This window comes from Oncorhynchus clarkii, chromosome 13 (assembly GCF_045791955.1).
Source record: "Oncorhynchus clarkii lewisi isolate Uvic-CL-2024 chromosome 13, UVic_Ocla_1.0, whole genome shotgun sequence".
Taxonomy (NCBI): Eukaryota; Metazoa; Chordata; class Actinopteri; order Salmoniformes; family Salmonidae; genus Oncorhynchus; species Oncorhynchus clarkii.
In genome coordinates, this window is record NC_092159.1 from 14,107,418 (window position 1) to 14,126,875 (window position 19,458).

At 42.9% G+C, this 19,458-nt stretch overlaps 1 protein-coding gene across 1 annotated transcript in view; it reads left to right on the forward strand.

The window, feature by feature from the left end:
- The first annotated feature begins 12,374 nt into the window (after positions 1-12,374).
- Positions 12,375-19,458, forward strand: part of LOC139424442 (RNA binding motif protein 20) — a 73,116-nt gene continuing 66,032 nt past the window's right edge. Inside the window, exon 1 of the mRNA XM_071176261.1 lies at positions 12,375-12,997. Within this exon, the coding sequence (XP_071032362.1) occupies positions 12,864-12,997 (134 nt within the window). The 5' untranslated portion in view covers positions 12,375-12,863. The remainder of the gene's footprint in view (positions 12,998-19,458) is intronic.

Consider the following 19,458-nt stretch of genomic DNA (forward strand, 5'->3'; position numbering starts at 1 on the left):
CCCTAATTGAACCATTGAATGGATTTCAATCTGCCAAGTGGGACACCCAGAAGTTAATTGTGATCCTCTTGTCTCCTCACACTTTTTATTTTCTGTCTGATGAAATCCCCATGACCTAGCCTGGCCCAACGTCTGTTTGTGCTGTCTTGCCAGTTAGTCTCTCTGGGACCAGGGTAACCCAGTGCACTGTTCATGAATGTGAAAGGGTGAGACCCCCCCCCCAGACCGTGTACCCAGAGTCAGCCAGACATCTGGGATAGATAGTCAGTCAAATGCTTAATGTCCCTACTGACCGTGACTACGGTACACTGATTACTGACCACCAGACTCGTCTCACACCCTGCCAACAGAACACCTCATACCCCTGTGCCCTGCCAGGCCCAAGCCATTAGCCAGGGAGCAGGCAATACTCCATACTCTCTCACTGTCCTTAGTCAGCTGATCTGAACTCTGTATTTTATCCAAGTGTCAAGTAATTGCTGTCAGATGATCTGACATCTATCCAAGACTACCTAAGCAATGTTGCCCCTCTCTCGTCAGCTGAAATCAACTCACACCCCCTCCTCTTCCTACCATCCATTCCCTCTGCCTCCTCCCGTTCTACTAAAAGATATATCTATCATATTTAAATACAGTACTCTTTTCCTTCCCTCCACCCTCAACTCTACAGAACATATAAAATCATTTTTCCAACCTCCCCCACATCCTCTCTTCCTCCCCTGCAGGTTAGTGTTTTTTCTTCTGGAGGCAGCTCTGCACGGTGGTCACTAGCTGGCAAAGCCACAAAGTCATAACATTGGATGTTAAACCTAACCTTAACCACATTGCTAACACTAATGCCTAAACTAATGCCTAATGCCTAAACCTAACCTTAAATTAAGACAGAAGACAATTTCGACTTTTCAGCTGGCCTATCTAAGGGGAAGACTCATGACAATAAATGTCAACCTGCTCCTCCCCTCCATACCCTCCCACTCATCTAACCCTCATACCCTGTGGAATCAGAGCTACAGGTTCCGCCCCCTATTCCATTTATCGTGCACTACTTTTGACCAGGGTCCATAGGGCTCTGGTCAAAAGTAGTGCACTAAATAGGGAATAAAGTGCCATTTGGGATGCACACACAGTAATCAACAGATGATCCCAAGCCCATAATCAGTCCAGAGACATAAAGCGAGAGACTAACTTCAATAAACCACAACATAAATCTGTCCGGGTTGTACAGCCATTCACACCAACAAGTTAATTTGTTGTCCGACAGGTGCCGTTATACTGCTGGTACTGTACGAATCCGAGCTGGGTTCAAATACTATTTGGAATATTTCAAATGCCCGATCTGGGCTTGTCAGGCACAATTGAACCAATAGAATAGCTACAAAATAGCAAATCTCACCCATCTGGCACTCCAGGCAGGTTAAAGCAATCGCAAAAAGGATTTGAAATGTTCCTAATACTGTTTGAATCCAGGTCTGACTGGTGGTGAGGGACCAGTTATTAACACTGGATGCTCTGTCCTTGCACTGCGGTGGTCTGGTCTGACAGGATCTGTACAGTGTCACACATCCAATAAACATGTCATGGGGGAGAGGAGACGTCAGGGAGATGAGACAACAGTTGTTAGGCAGGCTACTACATGAGAGTCATGTTCACAAGGGCACCTCATGTGCAACTCCAGGGTCATGTTCATTAGGGCAGGCAACAGAAAATGCTTTTTACGTTTTGTAATTGCAACAGAAAATGAAAATGAGCAGATAGCGATCCCTCCCTGTTAAGTCAGTTTAGTTCCGTTTGGTGCCTAATGAACCCAGGGCTATGGTTGTCTGTGTGGAGCTGGAGGACTGGGGTTGGGGCTGCCCTCCCTCCCCCCGTTGCCCTCGCAGGAGGCCAGTTTAGCGGTTCAGACACCATGGCGCCGGGTCCCAATGGAGATGAGATGGATTTACCCTCTAATTCAATTACTGTAATATTATATCAGTAGCACTTTATTTGATGGGGCTGGTATTAAACTAGTGTTTGTTTGGTAACTAACTACCCAGAACTAAATGGTGTTGGTTTCAATGTAGCCCTTAGAGAGTGAGACATAAAATAAAGATAAATCAAACTACAGTTTAATAATGGTTCTTTAATACATGTGTTGAGTGAATGTTGTTGGATTAAATATAGTTTAATAATGGTTCTTTAATAAATGTGTTGAGTGAATGTTGTTGGATTAAATACAGTTTAATAATGGTTCTTTAATAAATGTGTTGAGTGAATGTTGTTGGATTCAGTTTGGCCGTAGTTGGAAATGTGGTAATATAATTTTAAATCATAGCCAATGACCTACAGTATGTCTATGGGAATACACAACATCCACAGTTCGTAGTTGTTAACAGCTGTTACCCTAGCCTGTACACCCTAACCCTCAACCCCAACCTAACCCTAGCTTCATGTCCACATCCCGGTTCGACCCCTCTCTTTACTCAGCATCGAAAGTCATTACAATGTACATGACATTTGTTTTGCTTCTTCAATCTTTTGGTTAGCGACACTAGGCTTGTTTCATCCTGTGCTTTTACAATCCTAACACCTAGTGTTAACTAAGTGTTGGTGTGTGAGTGCTGTTCAATTCATAAAACGTTCCGAAGTGTTTACAAAGTCTTTTTTCACAACCATTTAAAACAGTCCTCTTTGTACCTCTTCCTCAAACCTAAACCCCCACTAATATAACCCAGGAGATTCAGTGTATCTGAACCCAGTGCCATGGTCAGCGCCATGCTCTGTCACTATGTCATTTAAAACAGTCGTCTTTGTACCTCTCAAACCTAAACCCCCACTAATATAACCCAGGAGATTCAGTGTATCTGAACCCAGTGCCATGGTCAGCGCCATGCTCTGTCACTATGTCATTTAAAACAGTCGTCTTTGTACCTCTCAAACCTAAACCCCCACTAATATAACACAGGAGACACAGTGTATCTGAACCCAGTGCCATGGTCAGCGCCATGCTCTGTCACTATGTCATTTAAAACAGTCGTCTTTGTACCTCTCAAACCTAAACCCCCACTAATATAACACAGGAGACACAGTGTATCTGAACCCAGTGCCATGGTCAGCGCCATGCTCTGTCACTATGTCATTTAAAACAGTCGTCTTTGTACCTCTCAAACCTAAACCCCCACTAATATAACACAGGAGACACAGTGTATCTGAACCCAGTGCCATGGTCAGCGCCATGCTCTGTCACTATGTCATTTAAAACAGTCGTCTTTGTACCTCTCAAACCTAAACCCCCACTAATATAACACAGGAGACACATTGTATCTGAACCCAGTGCCATGGTCAGTGCCATGCTCTGTCACTATGTCATTTAAAACAGTCGTCTTTGTACCTCTCAAACCTAAACCCCCACTAATATAACACAGGAGACACAGTGTATCTGAACCCAGTGCCATGGTCAGCGCCATGCTCTGTCACTATGTCATTTAAAACAGTCGTCTTTGTACCTCTCAAACCTAAACCCCCACTAATATAACACAGGAGACACAGCGTATCTGAACCCAGTGCCATGGTCAGCGCCATGCTCTGTCACTATGTCATTTTACCCGTGTGAACAATGGAATTTACGAGCTGTTGTCATCGGCGACGGCCGGAGCCTTCATTCCTTTTTTAAGCCTATTTTATGAGGTCAGGCGTTCTCCGCATAGATATGGAGGTAGCAACAGGGACCAACGACCAACGTCCTCTGTGGATTGGGGGGCCGGCTCCAGGCATAAACGACTTAGAGCCCCAGGCCCCAGTAGGGTTAGAGTGAGCATGAGAGGGAGAGAGAATGAAAGAGCAAGATAATGAGAGAACAGACACGGCGAAATAGATACCTTCTTCTCACGCCATGGCCTTAGCCACAGTTGACCTGTGTGTGTGTGAGTGTGTGTGTGTATGCATTCGTTAAATAACCGCCGTCGAGTCCAAACACAGAGGGTTTAGCATAATCCTCGACTCCCCCGCACTTTGACTCTGTACCGGTACCCCCTGTATATAGCCTCCACATTGACTCTGTACCGGTACCCCCTGTATATAGCCTCCACATAGACTCTGTACCGGTACCCCCTGTATATAGCCTCCACATTGACTCTGTACCGGTACACCCTGTATATAGCCTCCACATAGACTCTGTACCGGTACCCCCTGTATATAGCCTCCACATAGACTCTGTACCAGTACACCCTGTATATAGCCTCCACATAGACTCTGTACCGGTACCCCCTGTATATAGCCTCCACATTGACTCTGTACCAGTACACCCTGTATATAGCCTCCACATTGACTCTGTACCAGTACACCCTGTATATAGCCTCCACATTGACTCTGTACCGGTACCCCCTGTATATAGCCTCCACATAGACTCTGTACCGGTACCCCCTGTATATAGCCTCCACATGGACTCTGTACCAGTACACCCTGTATATAGCCTCCACATAGACTCTGTACCGGTACCCCCTGTATATAGCCTCCACATAGACTCTGTACCAGTACACCCTGTATATAGCCTCCACATAGACTCTGTACCGGTACCCCCTGTATATAGCCTCCACATAGACTCTGTACCAGTACACCCTGTATATAGCCTCCACATAGACTCTGTACCGGTACCCCCTGTATATAGCCTCCACATAGACTCTGTACCGGTACCCCCTGTATATAGCCTCCACATAGACTCTGTACCTGTACCCCCTGTATATAGCCTCCACATTGACTCTGTACCTGTACCCCCTGTATATAGCCTCCACATAGACTCTGTACCGGTACCCCCTGTATATAGCCTCCACATAGACTCTGTACCGGTACCCCCTGTATATAGCCTCCACATAGACTCTGTACCAGTACACCCTGTATATAGCCTCCACATAGACTCTGTAACAGTACACCCTGTATATAGCCTCCACATAGACTCTGAACTAGTACCCCCTGTATATAGCCTCCACATTGACTCTGTACCGGTACCCCCTGTATATAGCCTCCACATAGACTCTGTACCGGGACCCCCTGTATATAGCCTCCACATTGACTCTGTACTGGTACCCCCTGTATATAACCTCCACATAGACTCTGTACCAGTACACCCTGTATATAGCCTCCACATTGACTCTGTACCAGTACCCCCTGTATATAGCCTTGCTTGTTATTTTACTGCTGCTGTTTAATTATTTGTTACTTTTATTTTCTACTTATCTATTTTTTACTTAACACTTTTTTGTACTTCTTAAAGGGTTGTTGGTTAGGGGCTCGTAAGTAAGCATTTCACTGTAAGGTCTATTCGGCGCATGTGATAAATAACATTTGATTTGATTTGGTAATGAGTCATGAAGGTAGCATATTCAAATGGTTTTCATTATAAAGCTAAGCCTAGATAATGACTTCTCACATCTGGTTAAATCCCCCGCAAAATAAACATCCCCAACCCCTTCATGGGAATGCCCTGCTGCCGTGTTCTGTGGAAAGGAATTCTCAACTGTACCCTCCGTAAACGTTTCTGTTCTGGAAAACTGATCGTATGGAGAGGGAAGGGAGCTGCTCTTAACCAGGCAGGCCCGGGTGGATTGTTATGGTTGTCTGTGTTTTGGTGAATTATTGTGACGAAGTGATGAGGCTAAACCATAGTCCGACAGGGACACACAGAGCTTTTTGTTTCACTTTCATTTATTGTTTGTCAAAAATGGTTCTAATCCACAGGATTAAAATCTACTGTTAAAACCAAAAACACACGTGTTGAAAAAAAAGACTGGAAAATGTGTTTATTTAATAAAGATGGGCAGCTCTCAGTTTATTAAAAATGATTGGCATCTGTCAGTGCTACGGCATATTTCAATGCCATTTCTTATCGCTTTGGTGCAATTTTGTGGTACATTTTCACAACTCTTAGTACAAAACTCAAAACACAATCAATAAGCCAGTTGTTTAATAACTCTTAAGCACATTTTCAATCGACTAAGTACAACACACAAAATCATAGTCACTTTTTTAACAAACCTAATCAGTGTTTCATCTAAAATACACGTTTCACATTGCAATATATGTTCATATAAAGTAATTGCCTTTGCAACGCGCACGTTACTTTTAATATGGTTCTCTTCTCTTTTGTTGGAAGACATTTTACTATTACTTAATCGAATTGCTCTTAAATGATGATCACTTAAATGTTTGGTAAACCTGTACATTTTACATGTCAATTGGTTTGTCTACTACAGATTCTGAGAACTACATAATGATTATGTATGTCTGTAAAGTAGAAACATAAAGTTTATGATATACAGTGCTATCGGGAAGTATTCAGACCTCTTGACCTTTTCCACATGTTGTTACTTTACAGCATTATTCTAAAATGGATGAATTTTTTTTATAAATGTTAGCAAATTTATAACAAGTAAAAAACATAAATAAGTTATTTACAAAAGTATTCAGACCCTTTGCTATGAGACTCGAAATTGAGCTCAGGTGCATCCTGTTTCCATTAACCATCCTTGAGATGATTCTACAACTTCATTGGAGTCCACCTGTGGTAAATTAAATTAATTGGATATGGCAAACTGATCCATAGAGGGAGAAGGGCCTTGGTCAGGGAGGTGACCAAGAACCCGATGGTCACTCTGACAGAGCTCTAGAGTTCCTCTGTGGAGATGGGAGAATCTTCCAGAAGGACAACCATCTCTGCAGCAATCCACCAATCAGGCCTTTATGGTAGTTGCCAGACTGAAGGCTTTGGGACAAGTCTGAATGTTCTTGAGTGGCCCAGCCAGAGCCCGGAGTTGAACCCGATTGAGAGGATCTGCAGAGAAGAATGGGAGAAATACAGGTGTGTCAAGCTTATAGCATCATACCCAAGAAGACTCGATGCTGTAATCGCTGCCAAAGGTGCTTCAACAAAGTACTGAGTAAAGGGTCTCAATACTTATGTAAGTGTGATATTTCAGTGTTTTATTTTTTTAAATAAATTAGCAAACATTTCCCCAATTTTTTTTTTTTGCTTTGTCATTATGGACTATTGTATGTAGATTGATGAGGGGAAAAAACAATGTAATCCATTTTAGAATAAGGCTGCAACGTAACAACATGTGGGAAAAGTCTGAATACATTCCGAAGGCTGTAACTCAAACGTATTACTATGATGACAACTATTATGGTTTTACTTCACAGTCAGTTTTTTTACAAATCTGATATTGACAAGGTCAGAGATGTACTTTATGCAACAAATAAAATACAACTTTATTGGTCGCGCATTAAAACATGTTACAGCAGGTGCAGCAAAATGCTTGTGTTTCTAGCTCTACGGTGCAGTAATACAATATCAAATCAATATGCAAATAACCCAGAAAGTCCAAAAGAAGAAAGAAATGCATCCCTTATACAGTAAACATGAATCCAAAAGGAAGTTTCTGGGGTCTTTTTGATTGGTTGGGGTGGGGTCACACTGCTTTACTAAAATTGCATTGGCCAATACAGTACTGTAATACTGTAATATATACCCTTTACGTAGCAGATACTTTGATATAAAGTGACAACAGTCCACACCTTTTGGTATATGACCCCAGTGGGAATTGAACCCACAACTCTAGTGCCATGCTCTTATGAACTGAGCCACGTACAGGACCACTACAAAACATAAGTACAGTAAAATACAATACACGATTACAATACAGGTGGAAGATGTACGGTGAGGGAAAAAAGTATTTGAACCCCTGCTGATTTTGTACATTTGCCCACTGACAAAGAAATGATCAGTCTATCATTTTAATTGTAGGTTTATTTGAACAGTGAGAGACAGAATAACAACAAAATAATCTAGAAAACGCATGTCAAAAATGTTATAAATTGATTTGCATTTTATTGAGGGAAATAAGCATTTGACCCCCTCTCAATCAAAAATATTTCTGCCTCCCAGGTGTCTTTTATACAGGTAACGAGCTGAGATTAGGAGCACACTCTTAAAGGGAGTGCTCCTAATCTCAGTTTGTTACCTGCATAAAAGACACCTGTCCACAGAAGCAATCAATCAATCAGATTCCAAACTCTCCACCATGGCCAAGACCAAAGAGCTCATTGTAGAATAATAGTGAAGACATCAAAACAATGAAATAACACATATGGAATACTGTGGTAAAAAAGTGTTAAACAAATCAACATATATTTAGATTCTTCAAAGTAGCCACTCTTTGCCTTGATAACAGCTTTGCACACTTTTGGCATTCTCTCAACCAGCTTCACCTGGAATTGAACTCTCAGCCATTGAACATTCCGAAATTAAACTTTCGAACACTGAACGTCCTAAAATAGAATTCTCAAACACTGAATATTATTTTTGGAAGTTTCATTACTCTATTCATCAAGGAACAAGTCAACAGTAAACATGTCGTCCCCCACGAATGATGAGGGACCTATGTAACGAATTTCACGAGTCTCGGTTGAACGGGGTGAGGGCCATGACTTTTCAACGTTTTCATGTTCAATCTCTTGTTATAGCGCCACCATCTCGACAATCAGTGTAATTTCGTAAATGCCAGATTTCTATGGCAAGATGCACCATTCACTCAAGTTTCGTAAAAATTGGACCAATGGTGTCTGAGATACCGTGTGGGACGTAGGAACGTACAGAGACAGATCCACAGTCCCCTCCCCGATTTCATCGCAGGGGACAAAAAGCACCTTTCTTCCTTCTGTCACAGGCTCAGTACAGTGGTAGTATCCCTCTCGCGGGCCAAAAATACACGCGTGTGTGTGCTCACACGGTTGAGTATGTACATGCCTGCATGCTCCCCCAGAGTCACCGGGGGTTGTCAACAAGAAATCTATCAGCTTTGCCATCACTCATCAAAACAGATGATGTGTAGATGTAGAGTTGATGCCTCCTGTCCAGGACACTGGGCCCTGAGCGGCCTGTTCTCTCTGCATTATCATGATTTATTTGTCTATCTAGTTAGAAGACATTCATCTCCCTGTCCGTGGTTCTAGCACATTGGGGAGGCTGACCTGTCATCACACAGTCAAAAGCATTATGGTTTGATTAAGAGACGTACATGTTTTCAGGGATAAAGATTCTGTTATGAACGTGACGCCGCTGAGTACACACTGGTTGAATCAACGTTGTCTCCACGTCTTTTCAATGAAATGACGTGGATGCAACGTTGAATAGACGTTCAACTGACGTCTGTGCCCAGTGGGAGATGACACATTTAACGAAGTGTTATACATGTGAAACTGTGAAGTCCATTATGTTCCATCAGTAGAGTACAGTACATTAGACGGGTATTGCGGAGTCATACATGTGAAATTGTCCGTTATGTTCCATTGGTAGGCCACTATTACATAAGGTGTGATTTTATTCTGTCTGAATGATGTGGTTATATCATCAAGCCAGCCATTCAGGACTATCAAAGAGAACTGTTGCGCTTTTATACTATATCTGGCAACGAGAAGAGAGAGGAAATCCCAGTTTAGACAATCCTCTACTCTTGTCCTGTGGAAACAAGCCTAGGGTTGGTTGCCAGACATAATATTATGCCCCAGAATAACCGTTTCTTGAATCAACTCCTCTGTTTAACGTGCATTATTCCACAGTTTGCTCTCACCACCACCCTGTCCCTTCAGGCAGTGATACCACAGTCTGCCCCCACCACCACCCTGTCCCTTCAGGCAGTGATACCACAGTCTGCACCCACCACCACCCTGTCCCTTCAGGCAGTGATACCACAGTCTGCACCCACCACCACCCTGTCCCTTCAGGCAGTGATACCACAGTCTGATCCCACCCCCACCCTGTCCCTTCAGGCAGTGATTCCACAGTCTGATCCCACCACCACCCTGTCCCTTCAGGCAGTGATACCACAGTCTGATACCACCCCCACCCTGTCCCTTCAGGCAGTGATACCACAGTCTGATCCCACCACCACCCTGTCCCTTCAGGCAGTGATACCACAGTCTGCACCCACCACCACCCTGTCCCTTCAGGCAGTGATACCACAGTCTGATACCACCCCCACCCTGTCCCTTCAGGCAGTGATACCACAGTCTGATCCCACCACCACCCTGTCCCTTCAGGCAGTGATTCCACAGTCTGCACTCACCACCACCCGGTCCCTTCAGGCAGTGATACCACAGTCTGATCCCACCACCACCCTGTCCCTTCAGGCAGTGATACCACAGTCTGATCCCACCACCACCCTGTCCCTTCAGGCAGTGATACCACAGTCTGATCCCACCCCCACCCTGTCCCTTCAGGCAGTGATACCACAGTCTGATCCCACCACCACCACCCTGTCCCTTTAGGCAGTGATTCCACAGTCTGCACCCACCACCACCCTGTCCCTTCAGGCAGTGAGACCACAGTCTGATCCCACCACCACCCTGTCCCTTCAGGCAGTGATACCACCGTCTGCACTCACCACCACCCGGTCCCTTCAGGCAGTGATACCACAGTCTGCACTCACCACCACCCTGTCCCTTCAGGCAGTGATACCACAGTCTGCACTCACCACCACCTTGTCCCTTCAGGCAGTGATACCACAGTCTGATACCACCCCCACCCTGTCCCTTCAGGCAGTGATACCACAGTCTGATCCCACCACCACCCTGTCCCTTCAGGCAGTGATACCACAGTCTGCACCCACCACCACCCGGACCCTTCAGGCAGTGATACCTGTACTAATTATTAAAAAATTACAGTAAAAGTGTTAATATTTTACAGTACAGGTGTTAATAATTTACACTAAGGTGTTACTATTTTACAGTACAGGTGTTAATAATTTACAGTACAGATGTTCATATTTTAGATCCAATATTCTATGAGATGTGCCAGTACAATTTAAGGACGGTCTTTTGTGTAAAGTAAGCAAGGGGAAGGGGTTGTTTACTGACTGCTGACACTCTCTCACTCCTCAGTCAGCCAGCACTATTCATCCTTTAGAAACCTGTAGAGAGGGTAGTAGCTGACTCTTTAAGGGTAAAGTGAACCGGTAGAGAGGGTAGTAGCTGACTCTTTAAGGGTAAAGTGAACTGGTAGAGAGGGTAGTAGCTGACTCTGTAAAGTGAACTGGTAGAGAGGGTAGTAGCTGACTCTTTAAGGGTAAAGTGAACCGGTAGAGAGGGTAGTAGCTGACTCTGTAAAGTGAACCGGTAGAGAGGGTAGTAGCTGACTCTTTAAGGGTAAAGTGAACCGGTAGAGAGGGTAGTAGCTGACTCTTTAAGGGTAAAGTGAGAGGGTAGTAGCTGACTCTTTAAGGGTAAAGTGAGAGGGTAGTAGCTGACTCTTTAAGGGTAAAGTGAGAGGGTAGTAGCTGACTCTTTAAGGGTAAAGTGAGAGGGTAGTAGCTGACTCTTTAAGGGTAAAGTGAACTGGTAGAGAGGGTAGTAGTTGACTCTTTAAGGGTAAAGTGAACCAGTAGAGAGGGTAGTAGCTGACTCTGTAAAGTGAACCGGTAGAGAGGGTAGTAGCTGACTCTTTAAGGGTAAAGTGAACCGGTAGAGAGGGTAGTAGCTGACTCTTTAAGGGTAAAGTGAACCGGTAGAGAGGGTAGTAGCTGACTCTTTAAGGGTAAAGTGAACCGGTAGAGAGGGTAGTAGCTGACTCTTTAAGGGTAAAGTGAACCGGTAGAGAGGGTAGTAGCTGACTCTTTAAGGGTAAAGTGAACCGGTAGAGAGGGTAGTAGCTGACTCTTTAAGGGTAAAGTGAACCGGTAGAGAGGGTAGTAGCTGACTCTGTAAAGTGAACCGGTAGAGAGGGTAGTAGCTGACTCTGTAAAGTGAACCGGTAGAGAGGGTAGTAGCTGACTCTGTAAAGTGAACCGGTAGAGAGGGTAGTAGCTGACTCTGTAAGGGTAAAGTGAACCAGTAGAGAGGGTAGTTGCTAAATCTTCCACTCAGTACTTTTCTTCCCCAGTAGTGATTTATGATTGAAAGGGGTCCTAGGACTTTTGGCTCAGGCACAGAAGTGTAACCCCAGACAGACAGGCCACCACAAAATGTGAATATTCTGACACTGTGTCCTAGGGAATTAGGGACTGGGAGCAGCCCCTACACACACGCATGCACACGCACACACGCCTGCACACAAACACACAGTCACACATACACACACGTGTGTGCCTGCTTACATGCGTGTGTGTGTCTGTGTGTGTGTATGTGAGCATGAGGTGATAATCAACAGCGTGGCGTAAGGAGGACTCTTCCCCTGTTGTTACACACACCGTCCGAATATGATGCACACACTACCGCCACAGGGCCAGCAGGCAGGGACTCCCAATTTGGTCAAGAGCCTTTTAACTTACCACCCCCTCCCTCCCTCCCTATCCCTCCCTATCCCTCCAAACCTCCCCACCTCTGTCATTTCCTCAAACTCTTCATTCAACTGTCGTCGTTTACCTTTGAACACCCACCTCCCCTGGGGTTTTACTTTCTGTCACTGGGGAGAAGAGGAGGAAGAGAGAGAGCGGAGAGAGGGAGAGAGGGAGAGAGAGAGAGAGAGAGAGAGGGAGAGAGAGGGAGAGAGCGAGAGAGGGAGAGAGGGAGGGAGAGAGGGAGCTAAGGCCAGGAGCTTTGCTGGCTGCCATTGTTGCTGTCTGTCAGGAGAAGCACTGGGGAGAAGAGAGAGAGAGGGAAGAGAGAGGAAAAGTTCCTGCTGAGTTAAAGTAGTCCACGGGACCGCGCGTACAGTATTCAACAGCTTCCCTAGGCTATCAGTCGGCCATCGCAAGGGAGAGAGAGAGGGAGAGAGTTACACCAAAGGATTTTTTATTTATAGCCCCTCCAACGGCAACAGTCAGTAACAACTTTTCTGAGGGGTGTATGTGGTTGGTTAGTGGAGATAAAGGACTAGTTAGTGATTTTGTTTGGCCATGCAACAGGCCTGGGATAAGGCTCTCTTCGAGGCTCACATCGAAGGTGTCAAGAACGGCCAAACTGGTGAAATGTCGGGGAAAAGCCAAGGAGGATATATGGGAACCAAGACGTCCAACGAACACTTCCAGAGGTAAGGGAAATATTGCTGCAAATATACGCACATATACGCACGTATGCTATATGCCATAGACAGGCTATGGGAAGACATATATATATATATATGTCACATTAAATACATGCCATGACTGTTATCCCAAAGGTATGTATGAAAATGAATTAGTTCCAAGGGGGATTTAGGAGGAATATATCATTAATAAATGTCTCCTTAGCGGCATTGAGGGAATTCCAACTTCCGAGGAATAGGGATGTTGAGGGGAGATTTGGCAGGCTGGTATTCATGAATATATCTTTCTCTAACTAGCTATGGATGATGGAATTCAAACTTCTGAACAATAGTTCCAAGGAATACTGTAGTCGGATGGTGGCAGATGAGTTATAGGGTATATACGTTTCAGAAAGGCTGTGGAAAGAGGAAAAAAACACTTCCCAAAACTCCTCAATGTCATCCCTGTGAGCAAGATGGATGAGGTGGAAGGGGTGGGCTCAATGGCCTACTGTGTTTCTGTACAATCATTTATTTCACTGTGGCTCACTAGTGTTCATTCTCCCAGCGGAGTAGCACGGTCTCAAACAGAGTTTTACAGGCAGTCCTACCATGGAAACAGTCAGGAAGAGAGAAAAAGAGAAAACAGAGAATATCAGAACAAAGATCTTTTATAGAAGAGCTGTCTCAATCCGCCTCAAACACACACACCATATATGTTTATAACAGACAGTAAGGTCTCATATTGAAACACAAGCTGTACTGTGCTCAAAGTAAAGTAGGCAGGACGTACTAAAGGCAAAACTGAAAATAGTAGATTGAAGTTATAATTTAGTTGAAATGAAAATACATTTGCTAGTCATAGTCATATAGAACTTTAGTATGTTGAAGAATGTATTAGTCGTTTCTCCTTATATTTGTGTTTCCTAAAACATTCCCTTTGTGTTGATGTTATTATACTTTTATTTGTTAGTTTTTTAGTATTTCTTCTTTAGAGAATATTAGCACAAAAATCCTTTGGGTTAGACTGAAACCCGTGCTTATATGAGTTGAGGAACTTTAGAAGTAAATGAGTGCTAAATCGTCCTCTTAAATAATGAATACATCATTGTTTTTGTTAAATAAATAAGCAATAAACAGCCCAAGAGATTCTACAGACGCCAGTGAAAACCCTGACTTTCTAAATGAACGTGAGCTAAATACGAGGCCTTTCATTAACAACTTGTATCAACCCTTATATGAGAAGTTGGATGGAGACCTTGTGACAACCACTTTAGTGTTATTATATAACTATAACCTTATGGAATATTCTGTTCTCAATATAGTGTAGAATAAATCAAATATATTTGTTTTTAAGAGAAATCACTAATACAATGTTTACCACTTGTCTTATAGCCTTTAGCTTCTCCTAGGCCAAATTAACTTGCCATTCAAACACATTACACAAGTTGTAGTAAATACATATTTTATTTATTTCACTAGTTTCAAATACTACAATATGTATTATCGATAATGAAGAGATGAATTGGGTTTATTGAAGACTTTCTCATTCTATGAAAAGTAAACTGACAATTTCATCTAATCCCCCTACAGTGAAGTTAGATATCCACTTCATTTTATTATAATGTCCCATCTTATGCTTACATTGTCAGTGGAACAAATGCCATAGCAACAATAAATCATTTGATATCAGGTTCAACATTTAACTTTGTAATCTTATGTAAAAAATAATAATATGTAATAAATAATTTTATATGTACAATGCAATCAATTGCCTTTGGTGTCTTCTTCAAAAAGTACATTTGATACAATATTACAGTAACGACACATACGGAATTTCCCAAACCATGATTATTTTCAGGTGTGTAAAGTTTACCAGCGTGAATTTCCCAAACCATGATTATTTTCAGGTGTGTAAAGTTTACCAGTGTAATATAACTGATTATCTATCTTGTATAATGCAACCTTGACCTTGACTTACATGTTGAAAAGAAACAGGTATTATCTTATTTGCTAATCATTGACATATTTTCCACTGATTAAATATAATTTGGTAATGTATATTAAGAAAGCTGTAATTATTGACTGTATTAACATTTTATTTAACATAGGTGTGAATACTTATGCAAGGATAGTTTATACTGGATTTAGTCTGGTTTATAATAGATTATCAATGTTAACTTCTCAATGTCGACTCTTATATAACATTGACTTTCAGTGTTAACTTTTACAATAATAAAGTCAGCCTTTGTTTTTGCTACTACTTGTAATTATAAAGTTGGCCCAACTGTTTACTGGCGTGAAGCCGCTGTACTGTCCATGTCTTTGTACACCTAGTGTACATGAAAAAGTGTACAAGCAGTATTTTAGTGCACTAATATGTACAATTTGATCATTTTACCATGTAAACCAGTGAGCCGTGGTAAAGTAGGCTGTTTGAGGGAGGAAAATGTCCCAGTTTAAAGGGAGTTTATGGGGACTTATCATGATGGAGTAACTAGAAAAGGGCAGAGATCATAAGGAATATGTCAGATTACATGCCTCGCTGTTTAAAATATATAAGACGTCATTCGGTATAAAAGTCGTGAGAGAAGCGATCTGCTCGATCAAGACAAGCGAATGCAGCACGGCACGGGTTCTTGATGTCTGTTTCTAAATCACTTTTTAAATGTCATTTTACCAACAAATGTACATTTATTACCGTTACTGCAACCAAAGTCTATATTTTTTAGAATTATAGCCCAGTGATACGGCACAGGAAGGCGATTTTTCTTGACGCTTTGATTTTTGATCGTCGTCACAGAATATAATATGAGTCTATGAACTAGGCCTTATGTGTTTGAGTTTGAGACAGTAAATAGTAGAGTAAATATGTGTAATTTACACCCCTGTTTTACAAGCCCTCTGATTAACGATAAGGAAACGAGTAAGGATTCGACTGGGGATGGAACGGAAAAGAGTTAAATGTGTGTGTTGGTGTGTGTGCACACCCGTGTGTGTTTGTGTGTGCATTTGCAGAGAGGCGTAGGTTCAAGCGGCCATGTTTGTGTGTTGCTGAGCTAGAAAGTGAAATGTTAGAGCAGTCCTTATATGGCTTGCCTGCCCACTCATTCTATTTTAAAACAGCAACAATTTCTATATACGCAGACCCCTCACCTGACACACAACATGGTTTATAGCCGTCCATCAATTAGAAGAACATAGAATGATTAACCTCTCTACACATGATTTATAGCCCACTCACCAGTCCTAACTAATAATACACATTCATCTTGGGTCACAGTAAAATTAAAGGGAAAGTTCAGGCTGTTACAAATGTAGACATTTGTAGTCTCTCCGTGACCATAAACTGCTTTAAAGATGAGAAAACAAAAAATGTACATTTGAAATTTGGTTGAACTATCAACTTGCATCCATTTCTTGAAATGTGTGTAATTACATGTACATAGTAACCACTTTAGTAGCTAATTCAATAAAAACATGACCTCAACCAGTGAATTGTAAATAAATCATTGTTTCATGTAGAGAATCGGCTTTAACTGTGGACAGATGTGGAGATAACTGATTATTCGGATTCTAGATCAAATGTCTTTTGTTAAAAGGAGAAGTCTTCAGTCCCGGTCTTTGTCCCAAAACAAATACTCCATTTATTTATTGTATTTGTATGGAGAAATGTGTCTAGGTATAGACACGGATGGAATTACTTTTACACATCAATATACGCTACTTGTTTGTATAAAGTTAAGCAGTAGACGCTTATGTGCTCTCTCTCTCTCTCTCTCTCTCTCTCTCTCTCTCTCTCTCACTACTCTTTGTTGAGTCAGTTAAGTTTTGATGTAACCTAGTCTCAGCCCAGCTTTAGAGCACCTGTCACGCCTGTGAGTTATACTTTTACAGGGACACAGGTTTTCTATCTTGATGCGTGATGGGAATACCAGTTCCCGAGGCATCTTAACATATGTTAAGGCTTCACACAAGTAACCATAACATAACATAGCCCAGTACTGTAGTTTATGTACTATACATTACTACTACCGCAGGTTCTATACATTACGGGAATACCAGGCAGTTCCTCTCTTAGCTGTTCCTGAACCAGGAACCAGGAACCACATGTTAAGGTTTTACACCCAAGCAGCCATAACATAGTACAGTAGGGAAGTTTATGTATCGCCTTACACAGTGCTTCATTTATACCGATACCTCTCTGTCGTACGCACTCTCCCCTTTCTCTCTCTCTCCCCCTTTCTCTCTCTCTCCCCTTTCTCAGTCTCTCTCTTTCTCTCATCCCTCTCTTTCCCCAGCTGTGTGCTTTATATCACCCTGCCCAGTTTGTCAGAGAAGGGGAAGTTGCCTCTGACCCCTCTTCTTAGGCAGCACTGATTAGTGCCCCAGACACCATTCTAGGCCCACAACTCATCTGCAGCCTGATGCGCAGGGCTGTTTTTCTTCTGCCATTTAGTAGTCTCTATATCTCTGTCGCTCACACTCCCCCCCCCCCCCCCCCCCCCCTCTCTCATCTGCAGCCCCTATAGAAAGCCTGCCTCCTCAGTGAATGTTCCTCTGAGGCTGTAGAACATTTTATTGTTGTGGATGTTGTTGTTTTCTTTCTATTCTTCTCTAGCTGTTGTTGTTGTTGTTATGGATGTTGTTGTTTAGCTATTATTCTCTAGCTGTTGTTGTTGTTGTTATGGATATTGTTGTTGTTTAGCTATTATTCTCTAGCTGTTGTTATTTTTATGGATGTTGTTGTAATATTCCTATTCTTCTCTAGCTGTTATTGTTGTTGTTATGGACGTTGTTGTTTTTCTATTCTTCTCTTGTTGTGATGACTCCTATTGCAGACACAGTATGTCCATACTGTAGTAGGACTAAGGGTTTAGACTAGCTAGGGGATAGCTGTCCATACTGTAGTAGGACTTATGGTTTAGACTAGCTAGGGGATAGCTGTCCATACTGTAGTAGGACTTATGGTTTAGACTAGCGAGGGGATAGCTGTCCATACTGTAGTAGGACTTATGGTTTAGCCTAGCGAGGGGATAGCTGTCCATACTGTAGTAGGACTTATGGTTTAGCCTAGCTAGGGGATAGCTGTCCATACTGTAGTAGGACTTATGGTTTAGACTAGCTAGGGGATAGCTGTCCATACTGTAGTAGGACTTATGGTTTAGACTAGCTAGGGGATAGCTGTCCATACTGTAGTAGGACTAATGGTCTAGCCTAGCTAGGGGATAGCTGTCCATACTGTGGTAGGACTTCAGGACTAATGGTTTAGCTTAGCTAGGGCATAGCTGTCCATACTGTAGTAGGACTTCAGGACTAATGGTTTAGCCTAGCTAGGGGATAGCTGTCAGTACTGTAGTAGGACTTCAGGATTAATGGTTTAGCCTAGTGAGGGGATAACTGTCAGTACTGTAGTATGACTTATGGTTTAGCCTAGCGAGGGGATAGCTGTCCATACTGTAGTAGGACTTATGGTTTAGCCTAGCGGGGGGATAGCTGTCAGTACTGTAGTATGACTTATGGTTTAGCCTAGCGGGGGGATAGCTGTCCATACTGTTGTAGGACTTATGGTTTAGCCTAGCGGGGGGATAGCTGTCCATACTGTGGTAGGACTTATGGTTTAGCCTAGCGGGGGGATAGCTGTCCATACTGTGGTAGGACTTCAGGACTAATGGTTTAGCTTAGCTAGGGCATAGCTGTCCATACTGTAGTAGGACTTATGGTTTAGCCTAGCGAGGGGATAGCTGTCAGTACTGTAGTATGACTTATGGTTTAGCCTAGCGGGGGGATAGCTGTCCATACTGTAGTAGGACTTATGGTTTAGCCTAGCGGGGGGATAGCTGTCCATACTGTGGTAGGACTTCAGGACTAATGGTTTAGCCTAGCGAGGGGATATCTGTCCATACTGTAGTAGGACTTATGGTTTAGCCTAGCGAGGGGATAGCTGTCCATACTGTAGTAGGACTTATGTTTTAGCCTAGCGGGGGGATAGCTGTCCATACTGTGGTAGGACTTCAGGACTAATGGTTTAGACTAGCTAGGGGATATCTGTCCATACTGTAGTAGGACTTATGGTTTAGCCTAGCGAGGGGATAGCTGTCCATACTGTAGTAGGACTTCAGGACTAATGGTTTAGCTTAGCTAGGGCATAGCTGTCCATACTGTAGTAGGACTTATGGTTTAGCCTAGCGAGGGGATATCTGTCTCCAAAGAATAACTGTAAACATTTTTATTTCTCTGTTAAAGGTTCATAGTGCTGTTAATGCACTCTTAGAAGAAAAGGTGCTTTCTAGAACCTTAAAGGGTATTTCGACTGTCCTCGTAGGAGAACCTTTTGAAGAACCGTTTTTGGTTCCGAGTAAAACCCCTTTGGTTCCAAGTAGAACACCTTTGTGTACAACCCAAAAGGGTTGTACCTGGAACTAAAAAGGGTTGTACCAAGAAGCAGAAATGGTTCTCTTATGGGGACAGCCGAAGAACCCTTTTGG